Source organism: Rhineura floridana, chromosome 6, assembly GCF_030035675.1.
Source record: "Rhineura floridana isolate rRhiFlo1 chromosome 6, rRhiFlo1.hap2, whole genome shotgun sequence".
Taxonomy (NCBI): Eukaryota; Metazoa; Chordata; class Lepidosauria; order Squamata; family Rhineuridae; genus Rhineura; species Rhineura floridana.
Window position 1 is genome coordinate 63,362,350 of NC_084485.1, and position 26,557 is coordinate 63,388,906.

Here is a 26,557-nt window from a genome sequence, read left to right on the forward strand (position 1 = left end):
TCAATGCTAAATTTCTTAATTAAAAATCAGCCAGGCATTTTTTTAACTTTTAAACTGCAAAAGATGAAGGTTAGAGTATGGGGAAAGGTTAGTAATAGGATCAGAGGTATTCTGTGAACATGGCTGATTTTTAATTTATTTCAACAGATTAGGAGAACTCCGACAGAAAAAGTCCAAATGGGGTCTGTTTTTTCTCTCTTTTGACACTTTGAACTCTCTATTCTCTCTGACTGTTTTGTGTATCTCCATGAAAATTTAGAAGGTTGTTAAGCAAGCATTTCTAAGTTCAAGACTATAAGTTTAGTAAAGTTTTGTTTTGAAATGAGCTTATGGAAAGCATCAGAATGGCATGGGGGGAATTTTCAATTTAACATTGTGGAAAGTGAAAAATCCATGCTGACTATAGTATGCAGACGCTTGTGGCTGTATAATATGTGTGTGTGTATACACATCTATATATACCCACACATTAAGGGGGGGGGAAATGTGATGATCCTGTATTAGTGTAAATATGGTAAGTGCTCTTTGTATAGGAGATACATGGTAAGTGGAATGAAAGAGGAAGGGGGAGTGAATGGGCAATAGAATGCTGGATGATTGGCTGAGTGTTTTGAATGGCTGAAAGTATAAAAGGAAGAATGACAGTTAAATCTGGGGGGACGTTGGTGGACTTGAGAGGGTTGTTTTGGTGGGTTTTGAGAGGAGATTGTGTGGTGAGTTGGTGGATGTGGGGAGAGTGTGGAGTTCGGATTAATACTAAGACCAGTACCTCAGGAATAGATGAAACCGAGACTTCCGGGAAGGGTGCCTGCTTTTTGTGCCTGCTTTTTGAGATGAGCTCTCGTCTCAGAAGAAGCTTTTTCAGTTTTAAAATCAGTCAGAACGTTCTTTTTGACTGGTAAAGATTTTCTCCCGGGCAGGGAGAAACGTAGAGATTAACCACAAAAGCCTGTTTTTGTTGGGAGGACTGGATTTCATTAATTTATGAGAGAAGGTTCAGCCAACAATGCCGGACGGATTTTCAACAAGCTCTAACTGATTAAGCGACACGTTTATCTTTTCTTCAAAGAAAAACGGACTTTAACAGGCAAGCATCCTTCTTTCTATTTTTTTTCCACTTGGTTTAAATTGTTGCAGCTAAAAGAGATTTGTCAATGAATCAGCTATAAAGAATTTCTGGGTGAGTTATAACTCTTCTCTTTTATTCACGAAATTAAGGAGGAAAGAAATTGAAAAAGCTTATCTTTGTTTTTATTGCAAAAAGCTGGCCTGGAAGTGCATTCTAAAGATACAAACGGAAGAGGGATTTCTATTTTGAGGAGGAAAATAAATAAATAAATTTGATTTATGAACTTTGGAGTATTATATGTCCGGGACTATTTTCTTTTTGGTCTATTTCATTTTGACGAATCTACTTGTTCAAGACGCCACTAACTGTTTTGAAGCTGGGAACTAAATTTGTTTTGTATTCCTGAACATATAAGAGATAAGGCAAGCTGTACTGTCTACACTGTGATGTCATCAAGCCTGGAATATTAACCCAATTGTGGCTGAAATAATTTTTGTTTTCGTGGTTTTAAGAATGGCAATCAGGAAAGTGGCTGAGACCATGGAAGAAATTATGTTTCAGAAAATAATGGATGAGATTGAGACAACGAAACAAACCCTGAGACAGGGTAGACAGGAGATGAATATTGAATTTGGCAAAATGACGCAGGAGCTTAAAGAAACAGGGGATGTTGTGAGAGAGGAGATTGATGAGATTAGAGATGAGAAAAGAAAAATTAAAGGGAAGATACAAGCCCTGGAGATTGGAACAAATGTGGAATTGGAAAAAGATTTGGAGTTTATGGATATTAGAAACAAAGTTTATTGTTTGGAATTCAACGTTGTCTCTGAAGAAATTAATGAAGATATTAGAGATAAAGTTATCAAGGTCTTGGATAATTTTCTGGACTGGAATGATGTGATGGAGCTTGACATAGAAAAAATCTATGGAATTAACTACAGATATGTGACAATGGAAAAATTCTCAAGAGATGAGCCAGTACATTTTGTAAAAAAGAAGAACAGAGATATGACTTTACAACAATATTTCAGCAACATATTCAGAATTGATGGCAAGGAAATATTTGTGATAAAGGAAATTCCCATCAGACTCTTATTATATGACTATGGCTATGACAGCAAGATTATTATGGGATACTGATAATGGAAGAATGGATACTGAAATTACTGGACTGAACAGGACTATTGAAGATGGAAGATGGAATTAATATTGATAATGGAAGAATGGCTATTGAAATTATTGGACCTAACAGATTTGATGAGATGGATTAATCGATATGTTTATTTGGACTATGGCTATGACAACAAGATTATTATGGGATACTGATAATGGAAGAATGGCTACTGAAATTACTGGACTTAACAGGATTATTGAAGATGGAAGATGGAATTAACATTGATAATGGAAGAATGGCTATTGAAATTATTGGACCTAATAGATTTGAACGAGATGAATTAATCGACATGTTTATTTGGAGAAAAATTGAAAGATATATCTCTCAAGGAATTGAAACCTCTCTTTGACTTTTTGTGGAAAGAATAAAATAATGTTTATGAGATTTGATGATTAATTAAGATAACTACTGGAGGAAAGTGATTTTATAATATAATTTAAGAGACAGGATTGTTATATATTGTAGACCTATAACTGATCTGCGACAAATCGGAAGTCAACATTTTATTTTATTGTTTAATTATTTTTGTTTTGTTTTGTTTTTTGTCTTTGAAAATTTGAATAAAAATTAATGATAAAAAAGGAATAGATGAAACCATATGCTTAAGTGCCTTTATAAAGAAACCTTGTTATCTCTGTTGTTTAATAAATATATTTGGTTTACCAAAGGCCTGATCCTTGGCTGGGGTTGCACAGACCAGAAGGGAGGGTAAGGTAGATACCAAGGCTGAAGGGAAACAAATGGTGGCAGCGGTGAAGGGAAATATAGCACCACAAGTATTCAGAGCAAACCAGGATCGTATGCTTTATATATAAAGATCAAAGAGAGTGGGACAGCTTAAGCACGCAGTCACAGAGGTAACCTGATAGAGAGACTCAGGCAGAGTCTCTGGGAATACTGGTTATAGGACGTGACTGGTGATGCTGCCTAGCAGGGGGATCTGTTGAGATCTGTGCTAGAGCGGGGAGAGAAACCATAAAAAAGGACAGTCCAGACTGGTGGAGTCCCTGGTGGTGCCTAGTGACAGGCAGTAACCACAAGCAGGTAGGAACCTGACAGGGAGAGCCAGGGAAGGGCGTCACATGCGGTCTATAAACAGTGAGGCTAGAGAGAAAATAAATTCAAGAAGTAAAAAGAGTGATAATTACATTATTGCTGATAACAGACAACCTAGCATTGACAAGCTACTAAATGCATGTAGTATGGTTTAACTTTTTATCCCTTTTCAAGCCACATATGATAGAAGTAAACCTCTTGATGAATTGTAATGCAACAGTTTCCTGTTGCTGACTGCCTTTGAAGATCTTTTGTTCAAGAATTGTCACTTTAAGATCAGTTGCAGAGTGTCCTGGAAGGTTGAAATATTCCTGTACTGATTTTTAATAATGCAATTTCTGACATCAGAATTGAGTCCATTTATTCTTTTGAGAAGAGCAGGGGTGGAGAAGCTGTGTGGCCTTTCAGATATTGTTGGCCTCCCAAATTCCCATCAGCCTGAGCCAGCACTGGTAATGGTCAGGGATGACAGAAGCTATAGTGTAGCAACATCTGGAGGGCCATAGGTCACTCTGGAGGGCCACTCCAGAGGGCCACTCTGGTGTAGAGACTGGCCTGTTTGTATACACAGATTGAATGCAGAAAGGGTATTGCTGGGAGATATGATGGCATATCTCACATTGGAAGATAAGCAGGTGAAATAATCACTGTGATTGTGAATCACTTTATTAAGTCTTGTAATAGTGTTGCAAGTGTAGACATGGGAACAGAGTTGACAAATGGACCTGCAAAAAAATCTGATCCCTGTGTCAGTATCTTTGTTCTGTGGGCTGTTATCGCTGGTGGGTAACTGTTTGATGTGCTTAAGAACATAAGAACATAAGAACATAAGAACATAAGAAGAGCCTGCTGGATCAGGCCAGTGGCCCATCTAGTCCAGCATCCTGTTCTCACAGTGGCCAACCAGGTGCCTGGGGGAAGCCCGCAAACAGGACCCGAGTGCAAGAACACTCTCCCCTCCTGAGGCTTCCGGCAACTGGTTTTCAGAAGCATGCTGCCTCTGACTAGGCTGGCAGAGCACAGCCATCATAGCTAGTAGCCATTGATAGCCCTGTCCTCCATGAATTTGTCTAATCTTCTTTTAAAGCCATCCAAGCTGGTGGCCATTACTGCATCTTGTGGGAGCAAATTCCATAGTTTAACTATGCGCTGAGTAAAGAAGTACTTCCTTTTGTCTGTCCTGAATCTTCCAACATTCAGCTTCTTGAATGTCCACGAGTTCTAGTATTATGAGAGAGGGAGAAGAACTTTTCTCTATCCACTTTCTCAATGCCATGCATAATTTTATACACTTCTATCATGTCTCCTCTGACCCGCCTTTTCTCTAAACTAAAAAGCCCCAAATGCTGCAACCTTTCCTCGTAAGGGAGTCGCTCCATCCCCTTGATCATTCTGGTTGCCCTCTTCTGAACCTTTTCCAACTCTATAATATCCTTTTTGAGATGAGGCAACCAGAACTGTACACAGTATTCCAAATGCGGCCACACCATAGATTTATACAACGGCATTATGATATCGGCTGTTTTATTTTCAATACCTTTCCTAATTATTGCTAGCATGGAATTTGCCTTTTTCACAGCTGCTGCACACTGGGTCGACATTTTCATCGTGCTGTCCACTACAACCCCGAGGTCTCTCTCCTGGTCGGTCACCGCCAGTTCAGACCCCATGAGCATATATGTGAAATTCAGATTTTTTGCTCCAATATGCATAATTTTACACTTGTTTATATTGAATTGCATTTGCCATTTTTCCGCCCATTCACTCAGTTTGGAGAGATCTTTTTGGAGCTCTTCGCAATCCCTTTTTGTTTTAACAACCCTGAACAATTTAGTGTCGTCAGCAAACTTGGCCACTTCACTGCTCACTCCTAATTCTAGGTCATTAATGAACAAGTTGAAAAGTACAGGTCCCAATACCGATCCTTGAGGGACTCCACTTTCTACAGCCCTCCATTGGGAGAACTGTCCGTTTATTCCTACTCTCTGCTTTCTGCTTCTTAACCAATTCCTTATCCACAAGAGGACCTCTCCTCTTATTCCATGACTGCTAAGCTTCCTCAGAAGCCTTTGGTGAGGTACCTTGTCAAACGCTTTTTGAAAGTCTAAGTACACTATGTCCACTGGATCACCTCTATCTATATGCTTGTTGACACTCTCAAAGAATTCTAATAGGTTACTGAGACAGGACTTTCCCTTGCAGAAGCCATGCTGGCTCTGCTTCAGCAAGGCTTGTTCTTCTATGTGCTTAGTTAATCTAGCTTTAATAATACTTTCTACCAGTTTTCCAGGGACAGAAGCTAAGCTAACTGGCCTGTAATTTCTGGGATCCCCTCTGGATCCCTTTTTGAAGATTGGCGTTACATTTGCCACTTTCCAGTCCTCAGGCACGGAGGAGGACCCAAGGGACAAGTTACATATTTTAGTTAGCAGATCAGCAATTTCACCTTTGAGTTCTTTGAGAACTCTCGGGTGGATGCCATCCGGGCCCGGTGATTTGTCAGTTTTTATATTGTCCATTAAGCTTAGAACTTCCTCTCTCGTTACCACTATTTGTCTCAGTTCCTCAGAATCCCTTCCTGCAAATGTTAGTTCAGGTTCAGGGATCTGCCCTATATCTTCCACTGTGAAGACAGATGCAAAGAATTCATTTAGCTTCTCCGCAATCTCCTTATCGTTCTTTAGTACACCTTTGACTCCCTTCTCATCCAAGGGTCCAATTGTCTCCCTAGATGGTCTCCTGCTTTGAATGTATTGATAGAATTTTTTGTTGTTGGTTTTTATGTTCTTAGCAATGTGCTCCTCAAATTCTTTTTTAGCATCCCTTATTGTCTTCTTGCATTTCTTTTGCCAGAGTTTGTGTTCTTTTTTATTTTCTTCATTCGGACAAGACTTCCATTTTCTGAAGGAAGACTTTTTGCCTCTAAGAGCTTCCTTGACTTTGCTCGTTAACCATGCTGGCATCTTCTTGGCCCTGGTGGTACCTTTTCTGATCTGCGGTATGCACTCCAGTTGAGCTTCTAATATAGTGTTTTTAAACAACTTCCAAGCATTTTCGAGTGATGTGACCCTCTGGACTTTGTTTTTCAGCTTTCTTTTTACCAATCCCCTCATTTTTGTGAAGTTTCCTCTTTTGAAGTCAAATGTGACCGTGTTGGATTTTCTTGGCAATTGGCCAGTTACATGTATGTTTAATTTAATAGCACTGTGGTCACTGCTCCCAATCGGTTCAACAACACTTACATCTCGCACCAGGTCCCGGTCCCCACTGAGGATTAAGTCCAGGGTTGCCGTCCCTCTGGTCGGTTCCATGACCAACTGATCTAGGGAATAGTCATTTAGAATATCTAGAAACTTTGCTTCTTTGTCATGACTGGAACACATATGCAGCCAGTCTATGTCCGGGTAGTTGAAGTCACCCATTACTACCACATTTCCTAGTTTGGATGCTTCCTCAATTTCATATCTCATCTCAAGGTCTCCCTGAGCATTTTGATCAGGGGGACGATAGATCGTTCCCAGTATTAAGTCCCTCCTGGGGCACGGTATCACCACCCACAACGATTCTGTGGAGGAGTCTGCCTCTTTTGGGGTTTCGAGCTTGCTGGATTCAATGCCTTCTTTCACGTATAGAGCGACTCCGCCACCAATACGTCCTTCCCTGTCCTTCCGATATAGTTTATATCCAGGGATAACCGTATCCCACTGGTTTTCTCCATTCCACCAGTTCTCCGTTATGCTCACTATATCAATGCTCTCCTCTAAGACCAAGCACTCCAGTTCTCCCATCTTGGTTCGGAGGCTCCTAGCATTAGCGTACAGGCACTTGTATGCAGTGTCTCTCTTCAAGTGTCTTTGGCACTTGTGGTTAGGCCTGTGGTAATTTTGGTCTTCTGAATTGATATCCTGTGCCCCTGCTCTCACAATGCCTACTTCTAGGCCTACCCCTTTTAAAATTTCATAATTTCTTTGGTTTTTATCCCAGGGGGGAGGTTTATTCCGAACCGGACCTTTCTCAGCTCCTGTCGGGTTTCCCCCCTCAGTCAGTTTAAAAGCTGCTCTGCTACCTTTTTAATTTTAAGTGCCAGCAGTCTGGTTCCATTCTGGTTCAAGTGGAGCCTCTGTGAGCTTCTCTGTGAGCAGGTAGAGGCTCACTATCTAAGGCCTGTAAGAGGGATTCAAGATGGATTGTAGATATTTGACAATACTTTTGAGTGGCTTTAGCTGGGTTGTATCTGACAAGTTATGTTTTGTTGGTTTCTCTTCTAGGACTATCCTGTAATACATTTTTTTCTTGGTACTAGTCTGGTCTTGTCAATCTGTTTTTGATTGAGGGTGGTTTTTTTCATTGGGTTCATATTCTGAGAAATGCCTGATGTACATTTTTAACTTGTGCACCTCTAACCAACAGAGTTGGTTGTGAGTCTCTAACCAACAAATCAGAACAGTTGTGGTAGCATCATTGGGCTTGGCTGTAAACAATGAATTTTGTGGAGTGTTCTGCATGAAAGCATGTAAGTATGTGTAGTGGTCAGCATGCTTTCAATACAAGGTGGTGCTTATACATCAATTATGGAGTTGTACAGTAATATCCACAAAATGAACCTCTTGCATGGATTGATCGAGGCTCAAGTCATGGTAAAGTGAAAGCTATTGAATTCTTCTCAGTGTACCCTCTGGAATTTGAGGAATGTTAAGATGTGCCTACTTACGCAAGCAAATGGGAATGTCACCAGTCCACGCTACTCTTCGGCCAGATATCACACACTGTCTTGTAGGCTGACCAACTAGCCTGTGCCTGAATTGAGATAGAAACAATTATGTTTTGTCAACTTCTTTGTCCTAGGATATATTCACTAATAGGTAAAAAACCTTGCGGTTTAAGAACGTACCTATAGCCCACAGATATTTCTATCAAACTTGAAAAAGCAGGGAAATTGGGCAGCGATAGTGATTGCACCAGGGGAGCAGGACACCTGAACTCCTCTCTGAGATATTGGACTGCCCTACAAATTTGTCAAAATGCAAACACCATTTGGGTTGGTCTTTCACAGTCCAATACACTTCCTGTGTAGCTTGGAAGAATTTGGTAACATGTGCCTCTGAGCAGATGGTGAGTGGTGGAAACACCTGCCATCTCCAAAGATGGAGAATTATATTTTTGTATGTTTGTTGGTGTTCTTCTTACTTTGCTTCTTTCCAGTGTTACTAATGTTTCTACAGAGAATCTAAAATAGAACATTTTATTTCCCTCATTATTCACCCTAGAAATCTGTGTCAAATTTATTTTTATTAATTTCAAAGCCTTTTTCTTGGTCAATGTCATATGATGGTGAAGACAGCCTTTTATGTTTCAAACTGGAGGTTATGTTCTATTTCTGTTTTGGGTGCACTAACAGTTGAATCCGAAACTGCAGTTTGATGTAAAATCAGACTGATTACAATATGTTGCTACTTCAGCAATGACTCTAGCTGTTGGGAAAAAGAGGATGCATGTTTTCAGCCCGCTATGTTTAAACCACTTTATTTAAGGCAAGGTGGGCACGGTCAATTAAAAACATAGAGCACACCTAGCATTTGCTAGAATATATTTCACCTCCCACTGTTTTATCTTGTGCAAACTATAGCTGTCCAATGTCCTTGGTTTTTAAAGTTTGATAGAAATATCTGTTGGCTATAGGTATGTTCTTAACGGCAAGGTTTTTTTTGCTGATTAGTTAATTTCACTGCAGTTTAATCCGGGATCCTGTGCAAGTTTGCTGAGAATGGTTTGATCATTTGCTTGCTTATTGAATTCAGTGGGATCTACTCCCCTGCAATCATGCTTAGGACAGGTGAAACTGACCACAGGGGATGGGGAGGGGAGGAGGGAGAGGAGGAAGGGCAGAGGGGAGCAGGGGGATGGGAGCAGGGAGGAGAAGGACAGGTTTGATCATTTGCATGTTTATTGAGTTCAGTGGATTTACTCCTGTGCAATCATGCTTAGGATAGGTAAAAATGAGTGGGGGTGGGTACGAGGGAGGGCTGGAGTGGGCCAGGGGAGGAGAAAGAAGGAAGAGGGGAGGGGAGGAGGAAGGGAGAGGAGAGGGGAAGGCGGGGAAAGGCAGGTCTGAGTATTTGCATGATTATTGAGTTCAGTGGGATTTACTCCTATGCAATCATGCTTAAGATAGGTAAAACCAACCATGGGGAGGAGGAAGGGGAGGAGGAGGGGGGAAGGGGAAGGAGGGGATTGGAAGGGGTTGGGGATGGGGAGGGAGGACCAAAGGATTGGGGATGGAAGGGGCAAGAAAGAGGGAATAGGAGGGAGGAGAAATGAGGGTGGGTTTGATCATTTGCATACTTTTTGAGTTCTGTTGGATTTATTTCTGTTCAATCATGTTTGAAAATGGAAATGGACTGCCCTCAAGGCGATCCTGACTTATGGCGACCCTATGAATAGGGTTTTCATGGTAAATAGTATTCAGAGGTGGTTTTGCCATTGCCTTCCTCTGAGGCTGAGAGGCAGTGACTGGCCCAAGGTCACCCAGTGAGCTTCATAGCTGTGTGGGGATTCAAACCCTGGTTTCCCAGGTCATAGTCCAACACTGACCCAGGGCAGGGCCAGGGGAGGAGATTGGGTGGGTGGGCACTGGGCAGAGGGGAAGCCCCTTTCCTTTCCAAAAGGAAAACATTGTGAACAGTATCATTGCTTTTCTGCATTTCCCCCACCTTTTTATTCTACAGCAGGCACATGTAGCCTCCCACCCAAATTTAAACCAAAGCTGTCCCTGGCCACATCCACACCAGGCCTTTATTTCACTTTGGACAGTCATGGCTTCTCTCAAAGATTCCTGGGAAGTGTTGTTAGTGAAAGGTGCTGAGAGTTGCTAGGAGATGCCCTGTTCCACTCAGAGTGGCTGACTGTTAAACCAGTCTGGCCACTGGAGTTCTGTCACAGGAATAGGAGTCTCCTCTCAGCACCCTTCTCAAACTATACTTCCCAGGATTCTTTGGGAGAAGCCATGACTGTCTAAAGTGAAATCAAAGTCTGGTGTGGCCCCCTGATTAGGCAAGCCCAGCAGCTGTGAAGCTTTTAGAACACTGACAGATGGTTCTTACTGAGCATGCCCAACATTATCATTCAGTTCAATGCTATATTACTTAAATTAATTAAAAATCAGCCAGGCATTTTTTAAACTTTTAAATTATAGAAGATAAAGGTCAGAGTATGGGGCAAGGTCAGTAATAGGATTACAGGTATTCTGTGAACATGGCTGATTTTTAATTTATTTCAACAGATTAGGAGAACTACAACAGAAAAAAGTCCAAATGGGTTCTGTTTTTCCCCTCTCTGTTTAGACTTTGAACTCTCTATTCTCCCTGATTGTTTTGTGTATCACCATGAAAATTTAGAGAGTTGTTAAGCAAGCGTTTCTGAGTTCAGGACTATACATTTTGTAAGGTTTTGTTTTGAAATGAGTTTATGGGAAGCATCAAAATGGCATTTGGGGGTATCTTCAATTTAACATTGCGGAATGTGAAAAATCCATGCTGGCTATAGAGTGGCTGTATAATAGAATTTAGATGTTTATCATCTGGATGTATGCACTGTTTACCCATTCACAGCAAACATCAAAACTTTATACTGAGGGATTATCACCGGAAAATATATTCTTTACAGACCATGACTCTTTCTTTTACAAATTCCCAGATTGTCACAAGCATGCTGATATCTCCCTCTAGTTTCTCAGAGGGTCCTATTCCAATTCTATTGGCACTGCGCAGCTGATAATGTTAGGCTGCAGGAGAAGTTAGTCTCTAGAGTTGACTACCTCTTGTTTTGGCAGCAGCCCTTTCCCTTTAAAAGCTGCATTAGAAGGAGAAATCAGACAATGAACTTTTCCTGCATGGGAGATTAAGTGAGGAGGAAAAGTTTTACCAAATGATTTCTTCTTAAATTGTTAAAGGAAGAGTAGCCCTACTGGAAAATAAATGTAACCTTAATGGTTTTGCTGCTGCTTACCCATCATCACAGGTGTAATTTACAGTGGAACCAAAGAGAATACCTTCTGGTGCAATCAGCCTTCCATTATCTGGTTCTCCAGGGTGTCCACATGATTTTCCTATCAGAAAATAAAACCAATCATATTTTTTCCTTTTTAATCCAAATCAAAGTTTTTATCTGTATTTTGTTGTAAAGCAAATGACTATTAATATAACAGATTTAATTAAAACAGAAGGGCATGATTTAATTCAACAGTACATAAATATTAAGAGACTCACTTTTACAGAACTCCTGAACTTCTGACCACTCCTGATTTCTAATGCACATAACAGAGGCCTTCAATCCAGGATGCTTAGCATAGCCTGGACGGCACACATATTTCACAGTTGAGCCAACAGGAAAGGACTTTTTTTCCTTATACTCATCAGCAAGTTCAGCAAATTCTAACTTAATGGGGAGGCCACAGCTGCCACCTGATAACGAAAAAGTGACAGGGAAAAATTAGGTCAGGGGTTATTGTAAAATTCTAGAAAGTGCAATCTTGTGGTTCTAACTAGAGACAGAAAGATCTGTCAATTTCAGTTCTCTCAATTTCTTGTATTTCTAATCTTAAGTTTTGTTCTCTGCATTTCTGCAGCAATTTGCAATTTTTTAAAAAAATCCTCATGAAAATTCTTGAAAATTTTAGTGTGACCTTTTCCTAATAAATACATTTGTATATGCAGTTTTGACTAGAGTACATATTTTTGCAAGCCGTTAATCCTAATAAAATGCATTTGAGCACACTTTCTCCTAACAGAAGGACTCCTTCTGGGAGGAGGGGTGGGATATACCTGTAATTAATTAATTAATTAAAACATTGCTTGGTTGGAGAACTGCATTGAAAAATTTGGATAAGCGCAAATTTCAAAGGATGGCTGTGTTTCAGTTCTCATATTGTTTCGGGAAAATGTGATTTTGATAAAGTCAACTTTAAATGCAAACTGAGTAAAATTTCTCCCCCATCCCTAGTTCTTTTTTTTTTTTTACAATAATTTTTATTCAAATTTTCATAAAACATAGAAAACAAAATCATAAAACATTCAAAGACAAAAAACAAAACAAAACAAAAATGATTAAACAAAAAAAATAAAATGTTGACTTCCCATTTGTCACATATCAAATCAGTTATAGGTCTACAATATATAACAATCCTGTCTCTTAAATCATATTATAAAATCACTTTCCTCCAGTAGTTATCTTAATTAATCATCAAATCTCATAAACATTACTTTATTCTTTCCACAAAAAGTCAAAGAGAGGTTTCAATTCTTTAAGAAATATATCTATCAATTTTTCTCCAAATAAACATGTCAATTAATCCATCTCGTTAATAATTATAATAATCTTATTGTCATAACCATAGTCCAAATAAACATTTTGATTAATCCATCTCATCAGAATCTGTTAGGTCCAATAATTTCAATAGCCATTATTCCATTATCCCTATTAGTTCCATCTTCCATCTTCAATAGTCCTGTTAAGTCCAGTAATTTCAGTGTCCAATCTTCCATTATCAGTATTCCATAATAATCTTGCTGTTGTAGCCATAGTCATATAATAAGAGTCTGATGGGAATTTCCTCTATCCCAAATATTTTCTTGCCATCCATTCTGAATAAGTTGCTGAAATACTGTTGTAAAGTCATATCTGTGTTCTTCTTTTTTACAAAATGCACTGGCTCATCTCTTAAGAGTTTTTCCATTGTCACATGGCTGCAGTTAATTCCATAGATTTTCTCTATATCAAGCTCCATCACATCATTCCAGTCCAGAAGATTATCCAAGCCATTGATAACTTTATCTCTAATATCTTCATTAATTTCTTCAGAGATAACGTTAAATTCCAAACAGTAGATTTTATTTCTAAAATCCATAAACTCCAGATCTTTTTCCAATTCCACATTTGTTCCAATCTCCAGGGCTTGTATCTTCCCTTTATTTTTTCTTTTCTTATCTCTGATCTCATTCTCCTCTCTCACAGGATCCCCTATTTCTTTAAGCTCCTGCGTCATTTTGCTCAGTTCAATTTTCAGCTCCTTACTACCCTGTCACAGGGTTTGTTTCGTTATCTCAATCTCATCCATTATTTTCTGAAATAGTTACTTCCAGATTCTCAGCCACTTTCTTGATTGCCATTTTTAAAACCACGAAAACAAAGCAAAACAAAAATAAAGAAGAACCACTTCTTATTTCAGCAACAATTGGGTTAATATTCCAGGCTTGATGACATCACAGTATAAACAGAGCAACCCGCCTTATCTCTCTATGTTCAAGAATGCAAAACAAATTTAGTTCCCAGCATCAAAACAGTTAGTGGCGTCGTGAAGAAGCAGATTCGTCAAAATAAAATAGACCAAAAAGAGAAGTAGTCCCAGACAATATAATATTCCTCGGAATAGAAATCAGGAATAGAAATCCCTCTTCTGTTTATTATCTTTAGAATGCACTTCCAGGACAGCTTTTTGTGACAGAAACAGAGATAAGCTGTTAATTTCGTGAATAACAGAGAAGAGTTATAGCTCACCCAGAAGTTTTCCAAAGCCGATCAATCTGACAAATCTCCTTTTGCTGCAACAATTTAAACCAAGTAAAAAAAAAAATAATAGAAAGAAGGGTGCTTGCCTGTTAGTCCGTTCTCTCTTTAAAGAAAAGATAAACGTATCGCTTAAGCAGATAGAGCTTGTTCGGAAGTCCGTCCGGCATTGTTGGCTGGACCCTATCTCATAAATCAATGAAATCCAGTCCTCCCAACAAAAACAGGCTTTTGAGGTTAATCTCTACGTTTCTCCCTGCCCGGGAGAAATTTCATCAGTCAAAAAAAAAATGTTCTGACTGATTTATATCTGAATAAGCTTCTTTTGAGGCGGGAGCCCGTCCCAAAAGCAGGCACAAGCGAAGTCACCCTTCCCGGAAGTGTCCCCCATCCCTAGTTCTAACCTTTGCACTAATTCCCAATTCCTCTATCTATAATATGGAGTGGCCCTCCCTTCTCTCACATTTATTTTATTTATTTTATAAATTTGTGCCCTACCATTTAATATGAATATTAAAACATACCTTACAATAACATATAAAACAGTAACAATATATCAGGATTTATTAGTTAACCTACCATAATACATACCAAACATATTTTCCTTTTTAATCCAAATCAAAGTTTCTATCTGTATTTTCTTTAAAAACAAATGGCTTTTACACAACAAATTTAATTAAAACACAAGGGGAGAAGGGCCTTGGGATAGGGCCATAGCCCTTTGTGGAGGAGCCATAGCTCTGCTGTACATGTACAACATCCCAGGTTCAATCGCTTGCATCTCCAGGTAGGGCTGAGAGAGACTCCTGCCTGAAACCCTGGAGAGATGCCACCAGTCAGTGTAGACAATATGGAGTGAGAGGGCCCAATGGTCTGACTCTGTATAAGGCAGATTCCTATGGTCCTAACAAAGGAAAATAAAACAGTAACGATGAAAACAAAGAAAACTTTTAAAAAGCACAGAAAACAACAGAAACAGCAGCAGTTATAGGCAGCATAAAGCCAGGTGCTAAAGCCATAAAGAAATAAAAAGAGGCATTCCACTGATGGGGTGCCACAACCGAGAAGGCCCTTTCCCCAGTTGCTTGCCATCTGTCTTAAATCAGACAGTGGGGGCTCACAGACTGATGATACTAATTAGCATACAAAGAGAGCTGAAGATCCGTATAGTGTTGGCATCAGTTTATCATAATAATTGCAAATGATGCATGATGACATCAGAAATTGTTATAAAGGGCAAACAATTCAAATATTATAGCCCCATATTGACGTTCCTGAAAGCATGTGGCAACGTTTCAGTGTAGGACCATATCATGGGTCTCGCTTGAGAGTTCCACACGATTGAAGTGAACAGCTGCTCCCCATAGTAAATACTTTACAATGGTTTCAACCCTCATGTGATGCCACTTCCACACATAAGCAGTTTTGGGCAGCCCTTGTAATGAATACAGAAATATTTAGGAACATTGGAAACTGCCTTATAGCAAACTCAGTGTTCCACCTAGCTCAGAATTGCCTATACCTATTGGCAGTGGTTCTCCAGGGTTTCTGACAGGACTCTTTCCCAACCCTTCTTGGAGACACCTGGGTTGAACCTGAGACCTTCTGCATGCAAAGCAGATGCTCTGTCACTGATTTACAGCCCTTTCAATCAGTAGTAAGGCAAACAGGATTATTACTAATTTGTTGTTATGTGCCTTCAAGTCGATTTCGACTTATGGCAACCCTGTGAATCAGTGACCTTCAGTAGCATCTGTTGTAAACCACCCTGTTCAGATCTTGTAAGTTCAGCTCTGTGGCTTCCTTTATGAAATCAATCCATCTCTTATTTGGACTTCCTCTTTTTCTGCTGCCTTCTGTTTTTCCCAGCATTATAGTCTTTTCTAGTGAATCATGTCTTGTCATGATTTGTCCAAAGTATGATAACCTCAGTTTCATCATTGTAGCTTCTAGTGATAGTTCTGGTTTAATTTGTTCTAACACCCAGTTATATGTCTTTTTCGCGGTCCATGGTATTCATAAAGCTCTCCTCCAACACCACATTTCAAATGAGTTGATCTTTCTCTTACCTACTTTTTTCACTGTCCAACTTAAAACAAAAACATCCTTAAAAAAACATATTAAAACATCTTTAAAAACATTTTCTAAAAAGCTTTAAAAGCATCTTAAAAAGCAATTCCAACACAGACACAGACTGGGATTAGGTCTCTGCGTAAAAGACTTGTTGAAAGAGGAAGGTCTTCAGTAGACACCGAAAAGATAACGGAGATGGCACCTGTCTAAAATTTAAGGTGGGGGAATTCCAAAGAGTAGGTGCCACTATACTAAAGGTCCATTTCCTATGTCGTGAGGAACGGACCTCTTGATAAGATAATATCTGCAGGAGGCCCTCACCTGCAGATTGTAGTGATCTGCTGGGTATATAAGGGGTAAGATGGTCTTTCAGGTATCCTGGTCCCAAGTTGTATAGGGCTTTGTACACCAAAACTAGAACCTTGAACTTAGCCCGGTAGCTAGTAGGGAGCCAGTGCAATTCTTTCAGCAGCGGAGTGACATGTTGGTGATACCCTGCCCCAGTGAGCAGTCTTGCCACCGCATTTTGTACCAGCTGCAACTTCCAGTCCAACCTCAAGGTAAGCCCCAAATAGAGCACATTACAGTAATCCAGCCTAGAGGTTACCAGTGCATGGACATTCCTCAATTGTTGTTCGGAACGGCCATTTGGATACACGCATTTGCTCCCTCTGAGGCAGTCCTCTCTTACTTCCTATGCCGACTTCTGGGCGTACCAAGATGTGTCCCTTCAGCTGCCCTTAGATTGGAACTTGGCCTCCCCTCTATCGAATGCCAAGCTTGGATGCTAACCTTTAACTATTGGATCAAATGATCATATGGCCAGCTCCCGGTTTATTTAATACATTTCTGGAATGATTCTTTCTCTTTCACTTGGAGTAACAAACTTTTGAGAAAACTCTCTTCCATTGGATTATCACAGGAATATATGTCATCCCTATCTATAACTTCAGCCAAACCCTTCATCCGAGCCCGTCTAAATGACATAGACTTTCAAACTGATATTACAAATGCCACAAAAACATGCTCTATATTTCAACTTAAACCCAGATCCCACCAAATATGCCCCTTACTTGGACTTCCTCACAGATCCTAATCTCCGCTTGGCCTTTACTAGGACAAGGTTCAATACCATTCAATCAGCACTTCTTTCAGGGCATTTCCAAAAGATCCCTCTGGACCAAAGCCTATGCCCTTGTGGAAATGCTGCTATTGAGACGCTCTCACATGTTGTATTTGATTGTCCATTATATCACTCCAATGATAGCAGCCTATCATTTGATTTGATTCCTATTTCAATATTCAGTCCAATCAATAAAATCCCCAAAACATATTTCATTTGGCACATTCTATGGCAGGAGTAGCCAACATGGTGCCTTCTGGATGTTATGGACTACAACTCCCATCATCCCTGACCATTGGCCATGCTGTTTGGGGTTGCTAGGAGATGCAGTTCAACACATCTGGAGGGCACCACATTGGTTACCCCTACTTAGTGGAATGATTAAATTACTTACAACCTCCCCTATGACACTGATTTGTAGGGATTCTAAGCAGCTTTCTTTTCTCTCTTTTTTTAACATACACAAATTCAGATAAGACTTTCATGCTTTTGCTTCATATCTGAAATTGCCAAAGGAAATCCAAAAAATTTAATTCCTGACTATTAGAAGGGGAAGAAATCCAGCCACACATATATTTATACCTACCTCTGACACAAATGGGCACAGGAGAATCCCATGTACCGTCAAATTGGCATTGAACTGTATGGTTGCCTTTCAGAATATAGCCAGGATCACATTCAAATATTACTGTCTCTGTGGGTTTAATTTGCCCTTGAGCATTTCTTATTCTTCCATTCTGGATTTTTGGATATGCACAGCCAGTGACTACAAATGCAAGGATAAAGCCACCATTAGATTCCATGTGTGAAACTCGGAACAAGAGGGTGTATTGTAGAAAATGCAAAGCCTTGATGTAAAACTCAACATTTCAACTTTCTAGAATCATATGAAGTCCTAAGCCGAATGGTAGTCTTTTCCTGATCATTGGAAAGTGCCGTAGGTCAGTGAGAGAATACACAATGCTTTGCATAGAAATGGTTGTAGCTTGGATTGGGCAGGAATTGCCAGACATTTATTTATTTATTTAACAGTTTTATAAACTGCTTCACAGCCTGAAGCTGTCAAATTGGTGTACAACCAGATAAAATGAGATAAATTAAAAAATACAGTCTCTAAAACAATAAAACCATGTATAGAGATGTACACATAATATTCCTTAAAATGACTGGGTCACTCCTCAGGGAAAGCCTTCTTAAACAAATGCATCTTCAGTAGCACCTAAACATCAAGATGCTATGTGCCTGCCTAATTTTAGCTGGTAACTAATTCAAGAGGGCTGGAGCTGAAACACTAAAAGCACAGTTTCTAGAACAAACCAAGCATAACTTTGGGGCATGCACTACTCTTGGCAGTGCCTTATTTGAGGTGCACAGTTGACATGAGGTCTTACCCTCACACTCCTTAGCACATATTTCCTTTAAAAAGCAAATGACAAGAAATACTTTTTAAATTATTTTGAGGCGGCATCTGTGTAAATCTGAAACCATTTGATGAAGAACAATGAGGCTTCCATCTGGTGAGATGCCTCTCTTTTTAAGGAACATTTCCTCTACTTGCAAATTCCACTGCAATTAGGATCAGAGCTCCACTAGAATTAGCTATTTTTCACTTGTAAGCCTCTGCTTGCTTGAAAAAAAGTAAGGCTTTAACTCTGCCCTTGAAGGTTGCTTAACCTGTTTGTACTATCTCACTAATTTTGTGAGGGGTTTTTTTGCCTGTTGTCTTAGGATTGCAGTACCCCCTTGACACTACCCCAAGATCTAAGGACCTCTCACAGCTAAGGGCTTCCTCATTTCCCCATCTTACCTTGTTATATGCAAATGTGAGACTAAGGATTGGATGAGAGTGATATCACCTTGATCAGGCCATGTCCTATTTATTAGTGGTGTAGCTATTGGTTAACTTGAGCTGCCTAATATACAAATACTGAAGGGTATTGGAAGTTTCCAAATACCATTAGGTGGGCTCATGGACTCACCAACTCACAACTTTCTTTCAGGTAGTCCTGGCTGTCTGCGTCTACAAACCACTTAGCTCTTTTTTCTTTCTGAATATCTGGACTTTAACAACAAACAACACAAAGGTTCTTACTTCTGAGTAGGCATGCATGGGTTTGCATTGCCAGGCATTAAAAGCATTTCCCATACATTTGTGATTGAAAAATGGATTTATGGAACAGCACTTTAAAGCACCATTTGATTTTCTCAAGTAATTCTTGATGTTGTTGTTATGTGCCTTCAAGTCGATTACGACTTATGGCGACATTATGAATCAGTGACCTCCAATAGCATCTGCTTTGAACCATCCTGTTCAGATCTTGTAAGTTCAGGTCTGTGGCTACCTTTATGGAATCAATCCATCTCTTCTTTGGCCTTCCTCTTTTTCTACTCCCTTCTGTTTTTCCCAGCATTATGGTCTTTTCTAGTGAATCATGTCTTCTCATGATGTGTCCAAAGTATGATAACCTCAGTTTCATCATTTTAGCTTCTAGTGACAGCTCTGGTTTAATTTGTTCTAACACCCAATTATTTGTCTTTTTCGCGGTCCATGGTATGCGCAAAGCTCTCCTCCAGCACCACATTTCAAATGAGTTGATTTTTCTTTTATCCGCCCTTTTCACTGTCCAACTTTCACATCCATACATAGAGATCAGGAATACCATGGTCTGAATGATCCTGACTTTGGTGTTCAGTGATACATCTTTGCATTTGAGGACCTTTTCTAGTTCTCTCACAGCTGCCCTCCCCAGTCCTAGCCTTCTTCTGATTTCTTGAATATTGTCTCCATTTTGGTTAATGACTGTGCCGAGGTATTGATAATCCTTGACAAGTTCAGTGTCCTCATTGTCAACTGTAAAGTTACATAAATCTTCTGTTGTGGAAACAATCAAACATTTTGAGCAAGTTGTTTTTAGAGGTTTGATTATCAAGAACATAAATTATAAGTTTTAGGAGGAACAGAAACATGGAAGTGACTTCTATTTGTCTGTTTGTCATATTTTAAAAAGGCATCTCTTATGTTTTGTTATGTTGTATTTGATTGTGCATTATATCACTCCATACGTTATAATTTTCTATCAAAAATATTCCAAAATATCGATCACATGGCCCCTAACAAAAAGATTGGCTATCTACTATCAGGACGTAACAAAATCATTACTATTAGTGTGGCCAAATTCATTCATTTTGTGCAACGAATACGATTGGAATCTTGGCCTGTTTAACTCGTTCTATATCATATGGACTCTGGATTGAACGCTTACCTGGAATGACCTCTTAGTATCATCGATATGTAATGTTTTAAAAATTTTTAAGATTTTAATTGATTCTTATTTTGTATTCTGTTGATTGCCTCAACATGACGGGTCTTTGACCGCAAATAAACTATTCATTCAGTGCATGGACAACAGTGGACAGACTATCCCGGTATCATAATCCTTGACAAATTCAATGTCCTGATTGTCAACTTTAAAGTTACATAAATCTCCAGCTGTAGTCCTGCTTTTGTGCTTTCCTCTTTAACTTTCATTTCAAATCATTACTGGTTTCTGCTAGTAGTATGGTATTGTCTGCATATCTTAAATTATTGCTATTTCTCCCTCTAATTTTCACACCTTCATCTTGGTCCAATCCTGCTTTCCGTATGATATGTTCTGCATATAGATTAGACAAATAGGATGATAAGATACACCCCTGTCTCACACCCTTTCCAATTGGGAACCAATCGGTTTCTCCATATTCTGTCCTTACAGTAGCCTCCAGAGTATAGGTTGCACATCAGGACAATCAGATGCTGTGGCACCCCCATTTCTTTTAAAGCATTCCATAGTTTTTCATGATCTACACAATGAAAGGCTTGGCTGTAATCTATAAAGTACAGGGTAATTTTCTTCTGAAATTCCTTGGTCTGTTCCATTATCCAACTTATGTTTGCAATATGATCTCTGGTACCTCTTCCTTTTCTAAATCCAGCTTGGGCATCTGGCATTTCTTGCTCCATATATGGCAAGAGCCTTTGTTGTAGAATACTAATTTGTATAGCATCTAAAAGCTAATCCACTAATTACATCAGTGGACTCATGCCACGCTGGTGTTGCTTGTGTGCTACTGATCATTCAGACATCTGTAGACTTAGGTTACCTATGTGTAGCAGAAGGTTTGTATGAAGAAAAGGGAAATGATAGTGATCAAACAGATCCTGAGAAAAAGATCAGCTACAAATGTCTTTAATTATACATAATCAATGATAGCTGAAATACCAAACCACAAGAGTATTTTATGTATAATACACAGAGTAAGATAATTGCAGGAAATCATGTATATAGGATAGAGATGAGAGAAGTAATTCCATCATGCTCATTTAGAGAATTATGGGCAATAGGAATAAGATGCTATTAAGCAGATTAAAGAACATTCATGTCTATGTGACATTCAGAAATTCCTTCCATAAGCATGATAGTTTTTCCAGGTGACCCAGCCATGGCCAAGTAAAAATGTGGTTTTGACTGAGCAGAAAGAAAATTCACACTAACTAAAAACCAAAAATAGATAACAAAATGTTGGGTAATTACTTGAAGGCAAAATAGTGAAAATGTACACTCCCATAAAACAAACAAAGGCATGAAAATCTAACTTAAGGATGTATACATCTTGTGAAATGTGTGCATGGCACCAACAGCATGGACATAATTTACATGGTACATAGGCCACCAACTGGTACACCATTAAACAAAACACAGCCAACTGAAAACAGATGTGCCTCAAACGGCTGGCTTCCTTTTTTCTGCTACAGATGTATTTCTGAATCATGCAGTGTCCTGCCAATGATTTACCAGCTGGGATCATTTGGAACTCTTGCTGATTATCATAGCAATCTATGTAACATAGATGTTTCTATGTAACATCTCCCAAAGTCATTTATTTTGCAGATCCCCCCAAAATCCATTCCCCTTTGATTGATTTCTCCCCCAAATGTTCATTTCCATCCCATTTCACCCCCAAATTAATTTTCATCCCAACAGTCCATCCTCTCTCTCTATAGATTGTTCCCAAATTATTTCCCCCTAAAAATAAGCACCTCATCTTCCCCAAATTATTTTTCTCTTTGTTTCCTACAAGCCAAAAGGAAAAGAAAAAAGAACTATTTTTTTTCTAACTGGTCATTAAACTGGGTTTCCCCCTCTGTCTTAAGTAACCCAGAACAGTAGCAACATGATCCTATGCATGAATGCCTCTGCCAAGCGGGATGGCAGGGATATTTAATTGTGGATTGTGTGTACAATTTATGAAGTTGCACTAGGGATGGAACTACGAGAGTGTACAATACTCTGTGAAACAATGAGCCGCATTCTGTTTGTCATATTTCTTGGATTTCAATTATGCACAAAGAGATGGCATCAGCACCTGGTATCCTTGGGTAGCTGCTAGGGCTCCATCATCCTGGCAGGCCCCACTAAAGATGCCTGCTCTGAGCTACTGCTTTGAAAAGGGGGCTTCCTTCAACAGTTGCCAGTTTTCCTTTCAGCAATATCCAATGAAGTAGTTATATTAGCATAAGGATTTGTGTTAGCATAACTGAACTTTCTCTTTCCTCTCTCTGTGCACCCCTGCACCCTAAGCACATCTGTTCTGGCAGGTTAGGGGAAACCCCAGATCAAATTTAGGGGCACACAGAGAGAGGGAGGGAAAGTTCTGCTGTGCAGCCAAAAGTCTTTGCACCAACGGAATTTCCTTATTGGCTCCTGCCCTTTGTCTTTTCTAAAGAATACTTCAGACGTTCCATTTTTCTACATACAACTGAATTCTGTGTGACACAGTTTCCTAAATGTGTGCTTCCATTCTAGGAAGCAGCCCTAAGTTAAGGATTTGTCTGGAACCAAACTTTCAGTGCAGAAGGGCAGTGTCAACATTGCTTTGTAGCTTGCACTCCTAAAGCCTATATGGACAATATTGTGGTCAAGAAATTTACCTTCACAGCGAGGAGCGGAGGGAGACCATGTGCCAGATGCTGTACAATAAATAGTTCCCTCTCCAATTAGATTGTAGCCAGGCTTGCATGTGTATTTCACAAACATTCCATCAATAAACAGTGCTTCTTCCTGGTTGTCGTGCATCCCATTTTGAACATACGGGGGTGGCTGACATTGTACCACTGAAAGAAGAGTTACAACGGAGAAAGAGAGAGGGGGAACACTAGGTCAGTGGCAACTGTAAAATTCAACAAAGTGTAATCCTGTGATTCAGAAGACCTTTGGACTAATCCACAATTCTTCCACTTATAGTTTGGAAGTGGTCCTCCACTTCCTAGTTTATGCAATTTTATGTTGGATTTCCTCTTCACTGCATTATCCATGGATCAAGAAAATTTGAATGAAATCAAGGGAAGGTTAGGTGAGAAAAATGTTGCATGGATGATGCAAAAAACATGTTCCCATGGGATCCATTTTAACTTGCCATATATACACAGCCTCAAAATCCATGGCTGAAATGGTTGGTAAATATTGCAAGATATTGTTGACGTAGCAAGTCTTCGAAAGTGGACAAAAACTTTTTAAAAAGCCCTCAACGGAAGGCTAGTTCAAGTTAGTATATATATGTTTTGAATGTCCTTTTAAACATGAATTAAATATTGCATATAAATCCCCATAAAGTTTTGCCTTTATTCATAAGTACATTGTGGCTGTCATCTCCATTCAACATTAACTCAAATTGTCTTAAACAAACATCACATAAATACTATGAAGGATAGATTCTGCATAAAGTTCATGGTTATATTTATGCTTTTTACATAGGACATATTAATTCAGATCAAACATTATACCTATCCATTACACGTCTTTTGCTCATCTAATATGCAGCAGCCTATCATTTGATTTGACTCCTATTTCAATATTCAGTCCAATCAATAAAATCCCCAAAACATATTTCATTTGGCACATTCTATGGCAGGAGTAGCCAACATGGTGCCTTCTGGATGTTATGGACTACAACTCCCATCATCCCTGACCATTGGCCATGCTGTTTGGTGTTGCTAGGAGATGCAGTTCAACACATCTGGAGGGCACCACATTGGTTACCCCTACTTAGTGGAATGATTAAATTACTTACAACCTCCCCTATGACACTGATTTGTAGGGATTCTAAGCAGCTTTCTTTTCTCTCTTTTTTTAACATACACAAATTCAGATAAGACTTTCATGCTTTTGCTTCATATCTGAAATTGCCAAAGGAAATCCAAAAAATTTAATTCCTGACTATTAGAAGGGGAAGAAATCCAGCCACACATATATTTATACCTACCTCTGACACAAATGGGCACAGGAGAATCCCATGTACCGTCAAATTGGCATTGAACTGTATGGTTGCCTTTCAGAATATAGCCAGGATCACATTCAAATATTACTGTCTCTGTGGGTTTAATTTGCCCTTGAGCATTTCTTATTCTTCCATTCTGGATTTTTGGATATGCACAGCCAGTGACTACAAATGCAAGGATAAAGCCACCATTAGATTCCATGTGTGAAACTCGGAACAAGAGGGTGTATTGTAGAAAATGCAAAGCCTTGATGTAAAACTCAACATTTCAACTTTCTAGAATCATATGAAGTCCTAAGCCGAATGGTAGTCTTTTCCTGATCATTGGAAAGTGCCGTAGGTCAGTGAGAGAATACACAATGCTTTGCATAGAAATGGTTGTAGCTTGGATTGGGCAGGAATTGCCAGACATTTATTTATTTATTTAACAGTTTTATAAACTGCTTCACAGCCTGAAGCTGTCAAATTGGTGTACAACCAGATAAAATGAGATAAATTAAAAAATACAATCTCTAAAACAATAAAACCATGTATAGAGATGTACACATAATATTCCTTAAAATGACTGGGTCACTCCTCAGGGAAAGCCTTCTTAAACAAATGCATCTTCAGTAGCACCTAAACATCAAGATGCTATGTGCCTGCCTAATTTTAGCTGGTAACTAATTCAAGAGGGCTGGAGCTGAAACACTAAAAGCACAGTTTCTAGAACAAACCAAGCATAACTTTGGGGCATGCACTACTCTTGGCAGTGCCTTATTTGAGGTGCACAGTTGACATGAGGTCTTACCCTCACACTCCTTAGCACATATTTCCTTTAAAAAGCAAATGACAAGAAATACTTTTTAAATTATTTTGAGGCGGCATCTGTGTAAATCTGAAACCATTTGATGAAGAACAATGAGGCTTCCATCTGGTGAGATGCCTCTCTTTTTAAGGAACATTTCCTCTACTTGCAAATTCCACTGCAATTAGGATCAGAGCTCCACTAGAATTAGCTATTTTTCACTTGTAAGCCTCTGCTTGCTTGAAAAAAAGTAAGGCTTTAACTCTGCCCTTGAAGGTTGCTTAACCTGTTTGTACTATCTCACTAATTTTGTGAGGGGTTTTTTTGCCTGTTGTCTTAGGATTGCAGTACCCCCTTGACACTACCCCAAGATCTAAGGACCTCTCACAGCTAAGGGCTTCCTCATTTCCCCATCTTACCTTGTTATATGCAAATGTGAGACTAAGGATTGGATGAGAGTGATATCACCTTGATCAGGCCATGTCCTATTTATTAGTGGTGTAGCTATTGGTTAACTTGAGCTGCCTAATATACAAATACTGAAGGGTATTGGAAGTTTCCAAATACCATTAGGTGGGCTCATGGACTCACCAACTCACAACTTTCTTTCAGGTAGTCCTGGCTGTCTGCGTCTACAAACCACTTAGCTCTTTTTTCTTTCTGAATATCTGGACTTTAACAACAAACAACACAAAGGTTCTTACTTCTGAGTAGGCATGCATGGGTTTGCATTGCCAGGCATTAAAAGCATTTCCCATACATTTGTGATTGAAAAATGGATTTATGGAACAGCACTTTAAAGCACCATTTGATTTTCTCAAGTAATTCTTGATGTTGTTGTTATGTGCCTTCAAGTCGATTACGACTTATGGCGACATTATGAATCAGTGACCTCCAATAGCATCTGCTTTGAACCATCCTGTTCAGATCTTGTAAGTTCAGGTCTGTGGCTACCTTTATGGAATCAATCCATCTCTTCTTTGGCCTTCCTCTTTTTCTACTCCCTTCTGTTTTTCCCAGCATTATGGTCTTTTCTAGTGAATCATGTCTTCTCATGATGTGTCCAAAGTATGATAACCTCAGTTTCATCATTTTAGCTTCTAGTGACAGCTCTGGTTTAACTTGTTCTAACACCCAATTATTTGTCTTTTTCGCGGTCCATGGTATGCGCAAAGCTCTCCTCCAGCACCACATTTCAAATGAGTTGATTTTTCTTTTATCCGCCCTTTTCACTGTCCAACTTTCACATCCATACATAGAGATCAGGAATACCATGGTCTGAATGATCCTGACTTTGGTGTTCAGTGATACATCTTTGCATTTGAGGACCTTTTCTAGTTCTCTCACAGCTGCCCTCCCCAGTCCTAGCCTTCTTCTGATTTCTTGAATATTGTCTCCATT

At 39.3% G+C, this 26,557-nt stretch overlaps 1 protein-coding gene across 1 annotated transcript in view; it reads right to left on the bottom strand.

The window, feature by feature from the left end:
* The window catches only part of CR1 (complement C3b/C4b receptor 1 (Knops blood group)), a 296,948-nt gene that overhangs the window by 132,505 nt on the left and 137,886 nt on the right, over window positions 1-26,557 (bottom strand). The window contains exons 29-34 of the mRNA XM_061630611.1: window positions 24,355-24,534; window positions 23,024-23,206; window positions 17,642-17,821; window positions 11,564-11,758; window positions 11,304-11,403; window positions 8,011-8,096 (exon numbers count right to left, since the gene is read on the bottom strand). Of these exons, the coding sequence (XP_061486595.1) occupies window positions 8,011-8,096; window positions 11,304-11,403; window positions 11,564-11,758; window positions 17,642-17,821; window positions 23,024-23,206; window positions 24,355-24,534 (924 nt within the window). The remainder of the gene's footprint in view (window positions 1-8,010; window positions 8,097-11,303; window positions 11,404-11,563; window positions 11,759-17,641; window positions 17,822-23,023; window positions 23,207-24,354; window positions 24,535-26,557) is intronic.